Raw genomic sequence first — 15730 nt, 5'->3', positions numbered from 1 at the left:
ACGGCGCGCGCGCAGGGCGCCAGCCGGGCAGGCTGAGAGGTGCCTTCTCTTGGGACCTTAGGCGCCCCCGACTCGGTAGCGCGCGCCTCGCCGCCGCCTCGGAGACTCCGGGGCCTCGTGGTCATTGCCGGAGGGCGGCCCTCCTTTCCCCCGCAGCGCAGAGCGGGCGCAGGAGCGGATCTTGGGCGCGCGAGGGAGCTGTGCCGGCGCGCTGGACATGAACCTGGAGGGCAGCAGCCGAGGCGGCGAGTTCGGCATGAGCTCCGTGAGCTGCGGCAACGGGAAGCTCCGCCAGTGGCTGATCGACCAGATCGACAGCGGCAAGTACCCCGGGCTGGTGTGGGAGAACGAGGAGAAGAGCATCTTCCGCATCCCCTGGAAGCACGCGGGCAAGCAGGACTACAACCGCGAGGAGGACGCCGCGCTCTTCAAGGTGCCTGGGGCGCGGCTCGGGGGGGCCAGCGGCCCGCGCGGCCCGACCTGACCCGGGCTCGGTGGGCCCCGTGCGCAGCCGGCAGGCCGGCGGTTCTCAGCGCGGAGGGAAGCGCGGGCGCCCCGGAGCGCCGGCTGGCCAGCGTCCCAAGCCCTGAGATAAGGAGAGGGCTCAGCTTCTCTAGTGACTTCGCAGAGGGAGGGCCGGGTCCCAGGTCAGAGCGCGTGGGGCGCGCCGTCCCCGAGGGTCAGATGCCGGAGGCTCGCCCACCAGGGAGAGGGGCGGGCGGTCCAAGGCCGCCCCGCTGTTTCCGCCGGAGCCTCTCTGTGAACCTCTGGATCCCTCTTCGCCTCCCTTGATCCACACGCGTCTGCGTCTCAGGCTCCCCTTCTGTGAACGCCGGCGGCTGTGCTGGGCTGTGCCCCGCGCTGACCGGGCTGTGCTCCTCTGCGTCTGTTCTCTCCCATCTCTCCCTGAACATTTTTTCCTCTTCTCACTCTCCGTCTCCGGCCTGCACTCTTCTAGCTCTCTCTCCTCTCTGGTCCTTCCATCTGTGTGTCTCCCAATGTCTCCCTGTCTCTGTCTGACTCCGTCTTTCCAAGTCTCTCTGGAAAGTTCTCTGCAGGTCTCTCTCCCATCCCCATCCCCTTTGTGTTTCTCTCTCTTCCTCTTTCTCCCCTCTGTCCCTCTCAGGGTCCGTCTGGGGGTTTCTCTCTTGCCCTCTGTGTGTGCGTCCCTGTCCTGACCGTTCGCAGTTTACCCAGCGACCTGCGCATTAGGGCCCAGCCCTACCACCAGTGGGCAGAGCAGGCGAAGGGGACTTCCTCAGGGAACTGGCTTGCAGAATACCTCAGATCCTCTGACGTCCAGAGGTGCTCTGTGGGTGGGCCCTCACCCCACAGCTCTGTCCCTGCTTCCAAGCCAACGCGCCAGACCCCGTGGGTGGAGCCCTTCCAGGGGCCCTCCAGTCTCACCCGCCTTTTACAAACACCCGCTGTCTTTCTGTCCCATGTTTTGGGCAACGGTGTGAACCTGAAGGCCCTGACACCATTCTTTCCTTTACGAATACAATTCCCAGATTCATTTTTGAAAGACCTGTGTTTTAACTTTTTTCCCTCTTCTTTCCCACCAGGCTTGGGCGCTGTTTAAAGGAAAGTTTCGGGAAGGCATCGACAAGCCGGACCCTCCTACCTGGAAGACACGTCTGCGATGCGCTCTGAACAAGAGCAACGACTTCGAGGAACTGGTGGAGCGCAGCCAGCTGGACATCTCTGAGCCCTACAAGGTGTACAGGATCGTGCCTGAGGGGGCCAAGAAAGGTGGGCTCCCTGGGTTGGGCCACCAGGCACTTCAATGCCGCACTTTCACTGTGAGGGTCCCTTTCTCTGTTTGCTGCTTTTTATAGCCTGCCTGCCTCAGCCTCCCATTCACGCCCAGCAGGCGATTTGCCCAAGTTCTCTGGGTCATAAACTGAAATTCTCGTGGTTTTAGTGCAGAATAATTTCTCACACTCCAAGTCTCTACCTGTGTGCCTGCATGTGTGTGTGCTTTCCAGCAGTTCTACTACGATACAGGCCAAACTTCCAAGCCGCAAATGGAAAAGCTGAAGCTTTACTCATCCGTCAGTCTCTCATGATTAGCCATTTTGTAGAAGGGAAGCGTTCATGGTCCATATATTGTTACCATTCATAGTAATAGAAGTGTCAACATTTAGAGTGTGCCATGGTCAACTGGGGTGCTTATTAAAATTCAGATTCCCACTTGCCAAGATTCTGACCTGTGTGTCAGAGTAGAGCCCAGGAATCTGCAATTTAGACAAACCGCTAGGTGACCTCACTAGCTGCGCATCTGGCTGGGGAGCCCTCGAGGCCACAAGGCCCATCACGCACGGGCTTCATCTGTTTCTCTCCTGTGCGCCATACATTGGACCTTGTAGGAACCAGTTTAATGGCCTGGATAAATAATTGCCCAAGGAAACTGTAGAAAAACGCCTTACTTGTCAGTACTGTGTTATGCATTCTAGGAATTAAACTCTCAGGTATTTTTCTAAGCCCTTCCAGTTCCCTTTTTCAACACTGTGCATCTCCCTTTGGCCCAAACACTCAGGAGCGAAGCAGCTGACCCTGGAGGAGCCACAGGTGCCCATGACCCACCCGTACAGCATGCCGGCTCCCTACTGCTCACTCCCAGCCCAGGTATGGGAGGGGCAGGGCTTCGAGGAGGGGAGGCCGGGTCTGCGTGAGGCCCCTGAGCCAGATCCCACACACCGGGAAAGCCCTGCAAGCAAAGCAGCAGAACTCCGTTTTTGCTGTTTGTCAATCTGCCAAACCAAATCCCGGGTCATTGGATGAACGTCTCAGTTCCCACCTGGTGTTGCTGGTTTGAAGTTAGGGAGGGGAGGGTGGGTGTGTCTGCCTATCGGTTAGACTCTGAAATCTGGGAAACCGACCTTAGAGTCCAAGATTTTGGGAGCAGGGCTTTATCATGTGAAACCACAGGGCAGCTGATCCCTGCAGACGCTTCTGATGTGAATCACAGCTCTGTTTTATTCACTTTGCTGGTAAAGGAAGGCACATTTCCCTGCGGTACTTTGGTGCCAGGTTTACCCATATGATGAAGCCTCACATAGATCATCACTTTACAACACTGTCTCCATTGTGCCTTTTGGTTCTTCATGGCGGGTTTCCACCAAGCCTCTTCGGAAGATAAGGGAGCTCCCGAGGAGTCTGGGGGCTCCCCGAGGCCATCCCCGGGCTGGTCGCTCTCCCCTCAGCTCCCCTCTGGCCCCTCCAGCAGGCTCACACCTACATGATGCCGCCCCACGACCGAGGCTGGAGAGAGTTCGTCCCTGATCAGCCCCACCCGGAGACCCCGTATCAGTGTCCTGTGACCTTCGGGCCTCGCAGCCACCACTGGCAAGGCCCAGCCTGTGAAAACGGTAAGGAGGGCGCTGGGGCAGCTCCTGTGGCCAGAGGGCCTGGCCCCGCCTGGTGTGTCCTCCGCGCCGTCCCACGGCTCTCACCTCCTCCGAGCCGCTAGGAAAGGCCCCGCGTGCAGTGAAGGAGGGAAAAGGCCCCCAGAGGAGGACACCGAGGTTCACTGCCGCCTGGTCTGCTGTGTGCCAGGACCCAGGCTCGGGGCTGCCTCATGGAACCTTCTTTAGGCGTTGCAGGGATCTCGCCAGGCTCCTGGAAACTGCCCTGTTTGTATAGGGATTCGCTCACAGAATGTAAGCAACGTGCCCGAAGCTACTCGGTGAGAGTGAGGGCTGGGTTCAACTCCAGATCTCCCAGCTCCGGAGCCCGGCCACGTAGGACGGGGATGTCCGATTTCAGACTGGTTGGCTATATGTTTTAAATTAGCTACTTCATAAGTTAACATGTTTCTTCCTTCCTGAATAATCTTAAAGTTTATTTTTTAATCTTGGGCAAAAAGTGGTCGGTTTTGTCAGTCTTCCCAGGGGAGACTAGACTGTCCCTTAATGCTGACTGTCTCTGTCTACACTTCTGTGAAGTCAGCGTCCTGCAGCTGAGCGCAGGCACCCCTCCACAGGGACACCAGGAGATGGTTGCGCTGGAGGGTTTCTCTCAAGCAGTGGTGTGCCCACGGCAGTTGTTACTGGGACTAGAGTTGATAGTAAGAAGGGGATGAATAAATACTGTGAAGAAAACATAAACGGTCTCCACAAAAGGGTGCCCGGTTGGTGTTGGTGCTGGACTAGATTAGATGTGGTCCCCCAGAGGCCTTCCCCAGACACCAGGCTGAGATCTCTCAGCGAAAGCACTAATTTGCTAGGTGCAGAGAAAATTTCACATAGTACGTTCGTGCAGCAAAGCACAAGCTTTCAGGACTTTTGAGCTGTTATTTAAATAGAAATCCTGAGACCGGTCAACACGCAGATGGTTTCGTATGTTCTAGGAGTATTTTCTCCTTTTTCCAGCCAGGTCCGGGTCACCCTTGGCTTGTGGGATTGAAGACGTATGCCATTATTTAAGATCTGTATTGAGTGACATGTTTACAGAAAAGCTGGGAATTTGGTTTTATTAGCTTCTCAAGAGTGATTTGCAGTGAAGGTTTGTTTTCCGTACTGTAGTGGGGGAATCAGCTGACGTTGGACGGGTTTCTGGAATTCAGACCCGGGTCCAGGGCATGAGCTCTGCTGAACTAGTGACCCTGGTGAAGAGGCAACGCCTAGAGCTGTGAGAGGATAGACCGGTGGACATATCTTGAAGCATGTGACATTAAATGACGCGCCAGCTCAACGAGGTTCTACCGCGTACTCTGCTGGCATTTAACACAGCACACGGCAGCTGTGCTGGCAAGGGACATGGCGCAGCCCCTCCTGATTCCAGAAGCAGCGACACAGGGAATGGGGACAAAGCCACGTGCAGGGTTTTGACCCGGCTCTTGGGCCTCAGGTCTCACGTAGAGAGACCTGGGCTCACAGCTCTGCTGCGAACTTGCTGTGTGAACAGGGGCGAATCACACCGTCTCTCTGAGCCTCAGTTACCCTGCGTAATCGTGACGGAGGAATGTTGGTCAAAGGGCACGAACTTCCACTGAGGAGACGGATAAGTTCTGGGGCTTCAGCCTGGCGAGCACAGTTAGCAGTGCTCTGCTGTATTGAAAGTTGCTAGGAAAGTGGGTCTGAAATGTTCTCAGCGCGCACGCACGCGCGCACACACACACACACAGGTAATGATGTGAGGGTGGGAGGTGTTAACTAACAAAAAAAGGAAGGAAAGAAGGGAGGGAGGGAGAAGATGACGGAGGGCGACTCCAACTTCCCTCCGGCTGTGAAAAGGCTCCTCCCTCCTTCAGCCTTGGTTTTCCCGACTGGACCTCAGCCTCCTGGCCTCTCGAGGGCCCAGGCCCTCCCCTACCGGGCTAGTGCACCCCAGGGGCCGGCGGGCCCCCCTCAGGGAGCCACCGCCTCTCCATCTGCCTCCGAGGGACTCTGTTCAGACCGCATCTGATTTTTATTTGCAAATGCAGGTTGCCAGGTGACAGGAACCTTTTATGCTTGTGCCCCGCCCGAGTCCCAGGCCCCCGGGATCCCCATAGAGCCAAGCATAAGGTCTGCCGAAGCCTTGGCACTCTCAGGTGAGTGGGGCTCCCCGGAGGCGGCATCTGTGAGGGTCCCCTCACCTTTGGGTGGATTCATGGGGTTGGTGAGCACAGCTGGGGCCTGGAGCGGGTGGACACCTCTGACTCCCAGCTGGGAGAACGAGGTTAGCGAAGTTAGCACCGCGAGGCCCGCTTCCGACCCTGATCCACTTCTGCGGGCTGGTCTGAACTGAGTCACTCTAAGCTCTGCACTGGCGTCTGACCGTCCAGGAATGTGCAGACCCTCCAGTTCCGTTTACCGAGGGCCTGCCTTCAGCCAGCACCCCCATGACACAGTGCAGCTTCTTGCAACAGCGCAGGGGCTGCTCGTTTTTGGAGCGCTCGTCATCCTTGCAGGCTTGGCCCCATCGGTTTCCCGGGACACGAGCTCTGGGTTCCCTGTCCTCGTCACGCTTGGTGTCTCAGGGAGGAGATCTCGCTCTTCCTCTGGGCATGATACGTCTTGCAAACAAATACAGATCAGATCTGGCTTTTAGAGTCTGTTCTCTAAAGGAATCCCCATACCTCAGCGGTCTCGCCTGTTTTAAGGTAGATACCTCGAGGTTTACTGAGCACGTGTAGTGTATGTATATTTACTTTTTAGATAATGTTTTGATTGTTTTAAAATGAGATTTGCATATATTGAAAATGGATAGCTTAAGCTTCAGAATTCTCACCTTGCCCCCTGGCCTCTTTGAAAATCAGCGACAGAAAACCTAAGCTGAATTCTCAAGGTTTCAGGAGAGGAGAGCTGGGGGCCCTTCCTTGCACCCAGGGGAGCCGGCCCACTATTGGGTTCCTTTCGGTTCTGAGATTCTGAAGGAAGCTTGCTGCCTTTCTTCTTAGGTGCTCCTGGATGGTGGAGGGAGGAGAGGTTTCTGAGCAGAAAGCCCTGGGTTTTTTTTAGGAACTTTCAAACCCTTTTCTTGAGCACGTAAGACTTGTGTGGGTGCCTGAAGAGTAGGAAATAAACAGCTATTTATATCCCCGTGACCTCGTGATTTCTGATGACGTTCAGTGAAATGAAACCTCGAGTGGCCGACACCCACTCCTCGGGGTTCACAGCGGCAGGAGACACACAGGAGGCTTGAGGCAGTGATGTGGGTTGTTTGAGTCTCAGAACCTGCCCTTGAGGGATGAGAGGCTTTTGTGGGTTTCTCTGGGTGTGCGCAGTACAGACTAATTACCAGCCTGGCCCGCTTATCGGAGGACTGCCACCCGCTCAGGTTTGAACCCCGCGGTCACCGTGGGAGCTGTTGCCTCTCAGGAAGCCCTTTGGCACATCAGGGCAGTGGCCCTTGGCAAACCCGGCTTGGTCCTTTCAGCCCATGGGTCGCATTTTAAAGAAGGTTCTAAAATCGGCAGTTTCAAAAATGAGTTCATCTTGTTTAGTGTTTGAGAAGCACAGTTCTGGAGCCAGCCTCAGACTCAAACACAAAGTGAAGTGGGTCTCAGCGGACTTTACGCTTGGGACGTTTCCCTCACGAGGTAATTTTATTATACAAGTGGTACGTACACAGTGGAAAAATAACTTAAAAATCAGAAAAGCAAAAAATGGAAAATAGAAACGTCATAGTCCCACCACCCAGAGATCACCACTGTCGAGGCTTATGCTTCCCAAATCTTCAATGCGTACTTGGATGTGTATAATTTTTTTAATGTAACTGGTATCATATTGATATTTTAGGGTAGTTTTGGATACGTGGACATATTTGCTTTTTTTTCTGAAACACCATTGTACTCTTTTTGCTAGTAGAAATTATTTAAACTTAGGGTTTACTTCTTCCAAAATCAAAACTGATTGCCGTGCTTAAAATGAACTTTTGTTCGGTGGCACATGGCTCACTGTATTAGACCTAAGTGTTGTCAGCACCACCCCTGTGCTCTCCCACCCCCCCAAAATCCATGTCCCACACATTTGGAAAATGCTGAGCTAGAGGACATTACACAGACTCGTACAGAACTTCTCCACCATGGGGTGAGTCTCCAGGAGGGACGTAAGGCCTCGCAACGTCTGTCCCCCAGGCCCCTTCTTACGAGCGTCCCACCAAGGACACTTTGCTCTGGGCGGTCATTTGGCATCCCAGTGGGCACCAGCACCTTGACTCCTTAGCACTGACCCCGACGGGTCTGTGTTTGCAGACTGCCGGCTCCACATCTGCCTGTACTACCGGGAAGTCCTGGTGAAAGAGCTGACCACGTCCAGCCCCGAAGGCTGCCGGCTCTCCCACGCCCACACCTATGATGCCAGCAGCCTGGACCAGGTCCTCTTTCCCTACCCGGAGGACAACGGCCAGAGGAAGAACATCGAGAAGCTGCTGAGCCACCTGGAAAGGGGCGTGGTCCTCTGGATGGCCCCCGACGGGCTTTACGCCAAGAGGCTGTGCCAGAGCAGGGTCTACTGGGACGGGCCCCTGGCACTGTGCAGCGACCGGCCCAACAAGCTGGAGAGAGACCAGGCCTGCAAGCTCTTTGACACGCAGCAGTTCCTATCAGGTGAGGTGGCGCGTGTCTGCCGGAACGGGCCCTACCTATGAGGCTTGGGGAGGCTGGAGCTGGCGACGGCACGCCCGCCACGGGCGCCGGCCACTCCCAGCAGGTCTTCCTCCTGTGAGCCCTTGAGCCCGCGGGGCCTGATCCCAGAGTAGGTCTCCTGTTGGTCCGCCTGCCACCCCATTAGCAGAGGGTTGTGGAGAGAGGAGATTGTCGGCCGCTGTGGTTCAGCCTGAGGTCTTGAAATGCTGGGATTCATCCAATACTCACCAACTAATAAGGTTCATATTTTACTGGCCAGTGTTCTCAGCAAGCATATCTGTTGATGTTTCAGCTCTTTTAAGGTTCCTAGAAAAATCGTAAGGTTATACATATACCGTGGTTCTGAGATGTATCAACCCTGAGCAGATGCTTTCCAGCAACTGGGACCACGGGCGACTGTGTTGAACTGATTTTGCAGAGGGGAAATTATGAGACGGTTTTGATTGTTTCTAGGTTTCAAATCACATTTTCCAGAACCAGTAGGTTTTGTTTTCCTAGTTTTGATTGCATGACAATTCAGTCAGCCCTGGGCCGGCTTTTGTGAGGCCTTCGGCCGCCTTCTGGTGGAAGGTGGTCCAGAGTTTCCACTTAGCTGTCCCCATTCACAGTGCTGCTTCTGGACGGAGAAGCGGTTCTCCCTGCTGGCTACTGCCCGTGCTTCCTCGACCTCATTCTTAACTCTTCTCGTACAGGCGCGTCCTCAGAAACACCCTGTGTCTTTGGGCTGTCACGGGCCCCTCCTTTCCCTGAAGCTGCTTTGCGATTCAGTTTGCGTAAAGCACAAAGCGGCTGTGTGCTCCACCACCAAAGACACTCGCTCAGCCCTTGGGGCTCAAGTGGCCCACATTTGCTTAGGCTCCTCCAAATTCTCTTTTGCTGCCCCAAACAAACACGTCCCTGGATGACTCACCCTCCCCCAGAGGCAAAACGGGAGGAAGAGGGAGAGCTGAGGCTCTGATCTCCAGGCAGCCCCTCCCGACCCAAGCCGTGAGCTGCCTCCGAGCGGACTGTTCTGTCCATCCTGGGGCCCAGCGTGTGGACCGAGGGGGGCTCCGAGGAGGGGCCGAGGGCCGCACCTCTGGGGTCTGAAAGAGCCCTGGCTTTGGATCTCCTCCAAGGCCGTGGGTCTTGGAAGCAGAAGACATGCTGGGCCGGGGGCTTCATCCAGGGAAGGGGCCTGCTTCTCTGGCACGCGGGACGCCGGCAGGCGGCCTCCTGGGGCGGTGCGCTCACTCATGTTTGCCTGCGACCAAGAGCTGCTTTGGTTTGGCTGCTTCCTCTGTGACCCAGGGCTGTGCTCCGTGCCCAGCGCAGCCTCTTATCTTGAAGTGTTTACTGAGCTTCAACGAGGAAACTGTGAACTAAGAAGCTGCAGCTGCAGACCAGCCCCGCGGCCGCGGATTCCCGCGAACATTCTTGAGCTACCAGGCATCTCGGCCGACTTTTTCAGAGAACTGTGCCAACGCGGCAGGCGTGGGTGTCACCTCCCACCTCGCACTGTGGAAGCTTTGCACACGTTCTGCCGAAGTCGGTTAGGTTTGATTTGAATTCTGGAAGAAAAAAAAGCAGGAAGTCAAATGGTCCAGTGAGTGAGCTAGAAACTTCTCTTCGGTTGAAGAGAACAGTGGAAATCTTTGACAGCCACCCGTTCAGGCCCCACAGCCTGCTGGGGACAGCCCTGCCGTGCAGCGGCTCACGTCTGATGACGCAGCAGCGCAGCTCTGCAGACGGGCGAGCGCCTGCGTGAGCGCGCTTCTGCTGGGGACCCGACGTGTGACCCTAGAGGACAAGCAGGACAGCCGGAGGCCTGAGGGTGGGCGGGGACAGTGTCCCGTCAAGGTGAACGCAGGCGCCTTCGGGACACGCATCCACAAAGGTGGGCCCAGCGCTTCATCCAGCGCGCCCTCCCACCTCAAACCCACGGCCGCCCCCGACGGGCTCAGTCTCCCAGATTCTGCGGCGCCCAAGTCACGCGGACCAAGGGTTTGAGGGCTCAGCAGCTCTGAGATGAGGTTTTTAAGTCATCCTGGAGCAAGTCAGAAAAGTCTGATTTTAACAGCAGATTTCTCCTTGTGTGAGTGATTCTTTTGGCTCCATTTCCTTTTCTTCCTCCTTCACCCCTTCCTGCTGCCTTCGCCTCCTCTGGGTCCAAGGCTGCAGAGCAAGGTTGCCCCTCTTAGGGCGTGGCCCCCTGGAAGTGGAGGCGGGGCCTCGGGAGAGACCCGCGTGAACACGCGTGCGCACTCCTGGGTCTGCTCCCACCCTCCCCCCCGCTCTGCCCCCACATCAGCGTGGGCTCCCTCCCCAGCCTGCGTCCAGCGCTCGGCTTTCTGAGCGGTTTCTCTCGCGGTCTCTGCAGAGCTCCAAGCCTTTGCTCACCACGGCCGGCCTCTGCCAAGGTTCCAGGTGACGCTGTGCTTCGGGGAAGAGTTTCCAGATCCCCAGAGGCAACGGAAGCTCATTACTGCTCACGTGAGTGTCCGGTCACCTTCGGGTGTTTGAGTTTCCCTGACCTTCGTCAGGGGCAGGGTCCCATTTAGAGAAGTTCAGATGAGAAGTAAGTGTCCAGGGACCTGGGCAGAGGGGATGGAGGGAGGGAAGGTGTCCAGTGAGTGGTGCAGGGGTGCAGCCCAAGGACCATGTGCCTCCCAGCCCTGGACATCTGCTCATCACCGCTAGGGGTGACCTCCAGCCCTGGGCGGCACCCGTCCCATCTTTTTTATTTTTCAAGGAAATTGTCATATTCCCATTTTATAGGGTTTTAAAAGGATGATGCTCAAAGTTGCCCTTTAAAATTCTTCATGTTTAATATTGCTTTTAAAATGCCATCCAGCTGATCTTCACTTGAAGGGGAAGCTTTTCCCAAGTGGGAAGCTGTCCACTGACTTGAGTATTTTATAGGCCCCCTCCAAATGTCCCCCCCAAATCCTCTTTTATCTCTGGATTTTTAGAAACTATTTAATTTTTGGAAACCAAAGGCCATGTGCTATTTGGAGGCGTGAAATCTCTCAAGGACTTCAAGTAGCTCAGGCCACAGTCATGTTCTCCAGCAGAGCTTAAGATGCATTCACCTGTGCAAAGTAAACATCTTTCACAGAAAAGGAAAGAAAAAGGGTTAGATAGATAACATGTAGCATTAATTTGCCACAGAAAACAGAGTTTTGAATACTTAAGATTTTTGAATTTGAAATTTGAAGACTCTGTATTGCTACATACCTGCAAGGGTTATTAATGGGCCCAGGTAATGAGCAGCAACAGGTAAAAAGTTACATCAAATAATAACAGAATTCAAGTCAGATTTTATTTTATTTTTTTAAACATCTTTATTGGAGTATAATTGCTTTACAATGGTGTGTTAGTTTCTGCTGTATAACAAAGTGAATCAGCTATACGTACACATATATCCCCATATCCCCTCCCTCTTGCGTCTCCCTCCCACCCTCCCTATCCCACCCCTCTAGGTGGTCACAAAGCACCGAGCTGATCTCCCTGTGCTATGTGGCTGCTTCCCACTAGCTATCTATTTTACGTTTGGTAGTGTATATATGTCCATGCCACTCTCTCACTTCGTCCCAGCTTACCCTTCCCCCTCCCCGTGTCCTCAAGTCCATTCTCTACGTCTGTGTCTTTATTCCTGTCCTGCCCCTAGGTTCTTCAGAACCATTTTTATTTTACATTCCATATATATGTGTTAGCATACGGTATTTGTTTTTCTCTTTCTGACTTACTTCCCTCCGTATGACAGACTCTAGGTCCATCCACCTCACTACAAATAACTCAATTTCGTTTCTTTTTATGGCTGAGTAATATTCCATTGTATATATGTGCCAATCTTCCTTATCCATTCATCTGGCAATGGACACTTAGGTTGCTTCCATGTCCTGGCAATTGTAAATAGAGCTGCAATGAACATTGTGGTACATCTAATAATGTTCCTTATTGAAATCTGAAATAAAATACTATCTAATCATAAACACACATCCCCTGCTTCTTAATTATAAAATCAAAAAACAACCAACCAATAAACAGAAATATAGTCCCCATAAACTTTAGAGTTTTCTCATGGCTTTTCTCCAGTGATCGATAGATTTATTAATATAATAACTGATTCTTGTTAACAACTGTCAAAGGACTAAATAGTCTCGGTCCTGGTGAGTAACATCTCTGAAGGCAGTGGTGATCCCCCACGTCTGAGTCTCAGGGCTCAGACACAAGGGCCTGGGTTGGTGAGGACGTAGCCGCAGCTGGGACCATGAGCCCGAGTTGCTGGAGGACGGGCGCGTGTGCACCTCCTGCTCCTCTTATTATGGATTTAATTTACTTCAGTTACCTCAGATGAGTTATGCTTAAGTCATTTTATGTCAAATAACATAAAGGCTCACATTACTAGCACAGTCGATTGGCTGAAAGCATTCGGATCTCTTAGATGCTGCAAATTCAGGAAAAGCTGAATGTTGGATACTTTCTGGTGAATGTGGTCCACACTAATAACCAAACTAGAGGACTCTTGGGTCAGTTAACTTCTCTTTTTCCACAGTAGCAGTTTTGCTGTTGTTTGGTTTTGCTTCTTTCTTTTATCTTTGGTTTAGAAATATACAGATTACCAGGTCATCCACGAATTGTAAATCACTGAGCCCCTCATCCCTGTCAAACTGGAGATGTGGAAAAATAAATTCATTGGCCTAAATTACCCGATTACCTTAAATTTACCTTTAACTTGGTCGTTTTATCCGATTTGCTTCATTCAGTCCTAGTTTAACGTAAATTTCAAGCGGCAGTTGGTTTACAAGTACCATCTTTACCTTTCCCTTCAACTGAAACCCAGAATTAAGTATATTCTATTTATAGGTTGGTGTATGTAAGGACTCACAAAAAATCAGTTCTCCAGAAGGCTCCCAGTATGACGTGTTTTGATGAGTCATAGTACCTAACTTTAGACTTGACTGTATACTTAGATATGGAGGGTTATTGCAGGATGTTAGAAAAAAGAGCTCAGTAACATCTTTTTTCAATCTTTCACTAAAGGTCGAACCTCTGCTAGCCAGGCAGCTGTATTATTTTGCTCAGCAAAACAGTGGACATTTCCTGAGAGGCTACGACTTACCCGAGCACGTCAGCAGCCCCGAGGATTTCCACAGGCCCATCCGCCACTCCGCCATCCAAGAGTGAGAGCGCCAAGACCAGAGACGCTGCTTCACTGTAAAGAAAGAGAACAGCTGACTGAAGCCCTACTTTTTCTTTTGAGGAATGTGGAAACTGGGGCTTCAGTCCCACACCTGAGGAAAACATTTAATTGGCAGATGAGCTCTTTCCAAAAGGAAGAATGGTATTCAGGGTCTTCTGTAGACCCTGACGATAATGTGAAAACTCACTAAAATGTGTTTACATTTACTGAAATGCCATGTCCAGTTTGATGTGGACTCTTTCTTGCGTGAAGACTGAGAAACCTGTGTTTCAGTGCTGACCACTAAGGACGGCATGAAGGCGCCCAAGTGCCGTTCTGTTTCTCAGGGAAGTAGATCCTAAGTTTGAGTCTGCTCTGCCCACAGGAGAAATGTACCAACACCTGTGGACGGCTGCTCTGTAGGAAATGCTTGCTGATAGAAGGACACAGACTCAGCCCTGGGGGTCCCTCCCCAGGATGGCCCCCGCCCACCTCCCATCCACGCTCCCTATGGCCCCAGAAGCCAGTAGGCAAGACTCTGCCATGTTTTCTTGAGCCAAAAGCATTAGAGCCGCCCTGAATAGCATTTTGTCTACTAATGACTGGTTAAGATAGTTGTCTTTTTATCTCTCATTCTATAGAAATTATTGCTAAAATTTTTTTCTTAAAAACAGCAACAAAAAAAGACAGATCAACAGTCCAAGTACTAAAGGTGTATTTTTTTTTTTTTTTTAGTTTCTGCTTTATAACAAAGTGAATCAGTCATACATATACATCTGTTCTCACATCCCTTCCCTCATGCATCTCCCTCCCTCCCACCCTCCCCATCCCACCCCTCCGGGCGGTCACAAAGCACCGAGCTGATCTCCCTGTGCTCTGCGGCTGCTTCCCACTATCTATCTACCTTACGTTTGGTAGTGTATATATGTCCATGCCTCTCTTTCGCTTTGTCACAGCTTACCCTTCCCCCTCCCCACATCCTCAAGTCCATTCTCAAGTAGGTCTGTGTCTTTATTCCCGTTTTACCCCTAGGTTCTTCATGACAGAAAGAGAAAGACAAATACCGTATGCTAACACATATATACGGAATTTAAAGGTGTATTTTTGAAACTTGGTCGACATTTCCCCTCTTGTCCTGCTTGTTTGTTAGGCGACCAGTTACCATGGCAACACTAAGAGGAGGAGCCCCTACTTGTCCCGGTGGTGAGTCCTGTAGGGAAGGGAGGACAGGGCTTCACAGATTGAGTAACCGCAGAGGCTCAGTGAGCTGTTTTTGCTTATTTGGTATATTATATGCTTCCTCATGCCAGTGACGGTTTGACAGGGCCTTAAAAATGCTGGGCTTTTTCCAAATACAGCTCTTCATAGAATTACTAAGATCTCCACTTGCTTACTTAAACCTGATCACTTATTTGTTGTTCCTTCTGGAAAAGTAGAGATGTTTAGACTGTGATGTAGTAGCTGTATTTTTGTCATACTGGGAAATAACTGCTGTTACTTTAGGCTCAGCACAGGACTTGATAGTTCTCTTAGTCTAGTCTATATTTTAAATTCATTCAACAAACTTGCATTAGACAGATTGTAGCTTTTATCCAGCTTAGTAAGCAATGAAGCCTGAGAATGTCGTTTCTTTCTCTTTTTTCTTTTGAAGAAGTTTTTAGGGATAAAATAATACATATCAACTACAGAAAATATAAACTGTATAAAAGGGCAAAAACTCAGTGAATCTTCCTTTCTTCCCGCCCAAATCCTCCTCCCTAGAGCTGTCCACAAGAAGAGCTTGATTCTTCCAACACGTTTTACTTTTCTATAAATATACATAAACTTAAAAAAAACTCGGGGGTCTTTCGTGCACTCACTTGTATGCAGTATTCTGTTCATCCCATGACACAGGTTCACCTCATTCTTCTCAGAGGTGGAGCTTCAGAATCCACCTCGTGGTCGTCAGCACAGTTTAAGGTGATGCATTAGCCACTCGGAATAAACACATTTGGACAGTAGATTGTGTTCTGTGGTCTGCAGTGACCTATGCATCTTATAGATGTGAGTATTTGGGGTATATTACCCCAAGGGGGAGACAGACGAGCCGCTAGTGCCCAGAGCAGTGGTGTGTCCCGGCTGTGCCACCCTCCCGGCTCCTCAGGGAAACGCTCAGTTTCAGTTGCTGTTGTGGACCCTTTCCTTTTTCTCCCTTTTCAAACATTAAGCTGCTTTGACTCTGGAGTTACATTTTCTGGAAAATGCCGTTGGCCTGGGCCAGGCCCCCTTCCCACCTGCACACTCAGGTGCGTTGGCGTTCTTTAGTTCTGAGGGATCCAGAGCGTGAGGGGTAAATGGACTGATTATGAAATGGTCCTGATGAAGGATCCTGGCAGCCATCTCGGGACCTTGGGAAGGGGCCTCCTTCCCTGACAGTGGCCTCAGCAAACCGGAGTTTAGTTTGTTCTCGGTGGAAGATACTGCAGAGTTTAGGCCCTTGTTATTCGAAGGAG

At 52.0% G+C, this 15730-nt stretch overlaps 1 protein-coding gene across 2 annotated transcripts; it reads left to right on the top strand.

Annotated features, from left to right (window-relative positions):
- Window positions 1-217: 217 nt before the first annotated feature.
- Window positions 218-15211, top strand: IRF4 (interferon regulatory factor 4; the record flags this gene model as incomplete). 2 transcript variants are annotated; one of them, XM_082638899.1, is made up of 8 exons in its annotated part: window positions 218-433; window positions 1566-1752; window positions 2540-2628; window positions 3230-3371; window positions 5429-5536; window positions 7682-8035; window positions 10434-10546; window positions 13100-15211. In XM_082638899.1, 8 exons carry the CDS (start codon window positions 218-220, stop codon window positions 13241-13243), a joined length of 1353 nt encoding a protein of 450 aa, XP_082495025.1. In that variant the 3' UTR covers window positions 13244-15211. The 2 variants fall into 2 exon arrangements, with proteins under 2 accessions (XP_082495025.1, XP_082495026.1); XM_082638900.1 differs by having other exon boundaries at window positions 3227-3371.
- Window positions 15212-15730: the final 519 nt, after the last annotated feature.

The sequence above is a fragment of the Mesoplodon mirus genome (assembly GCF_964341445.2).
Source record: "Mesoplodon mirus genome assembly, chromosome: 12".
In the NCBI taxonomy this organism is placed as follows: Eukaryota; Metazoa; Chordata; class Mammalia; order Artiodactyla; family Ziphiidae; genus Mesoplodon; species Mesoplodon mirus.
The sequence above is the reverse complement of the archived record's forward strand: the minus strand, read 5'-3'. Positions and strand labels throughout refer to the sequence as shown.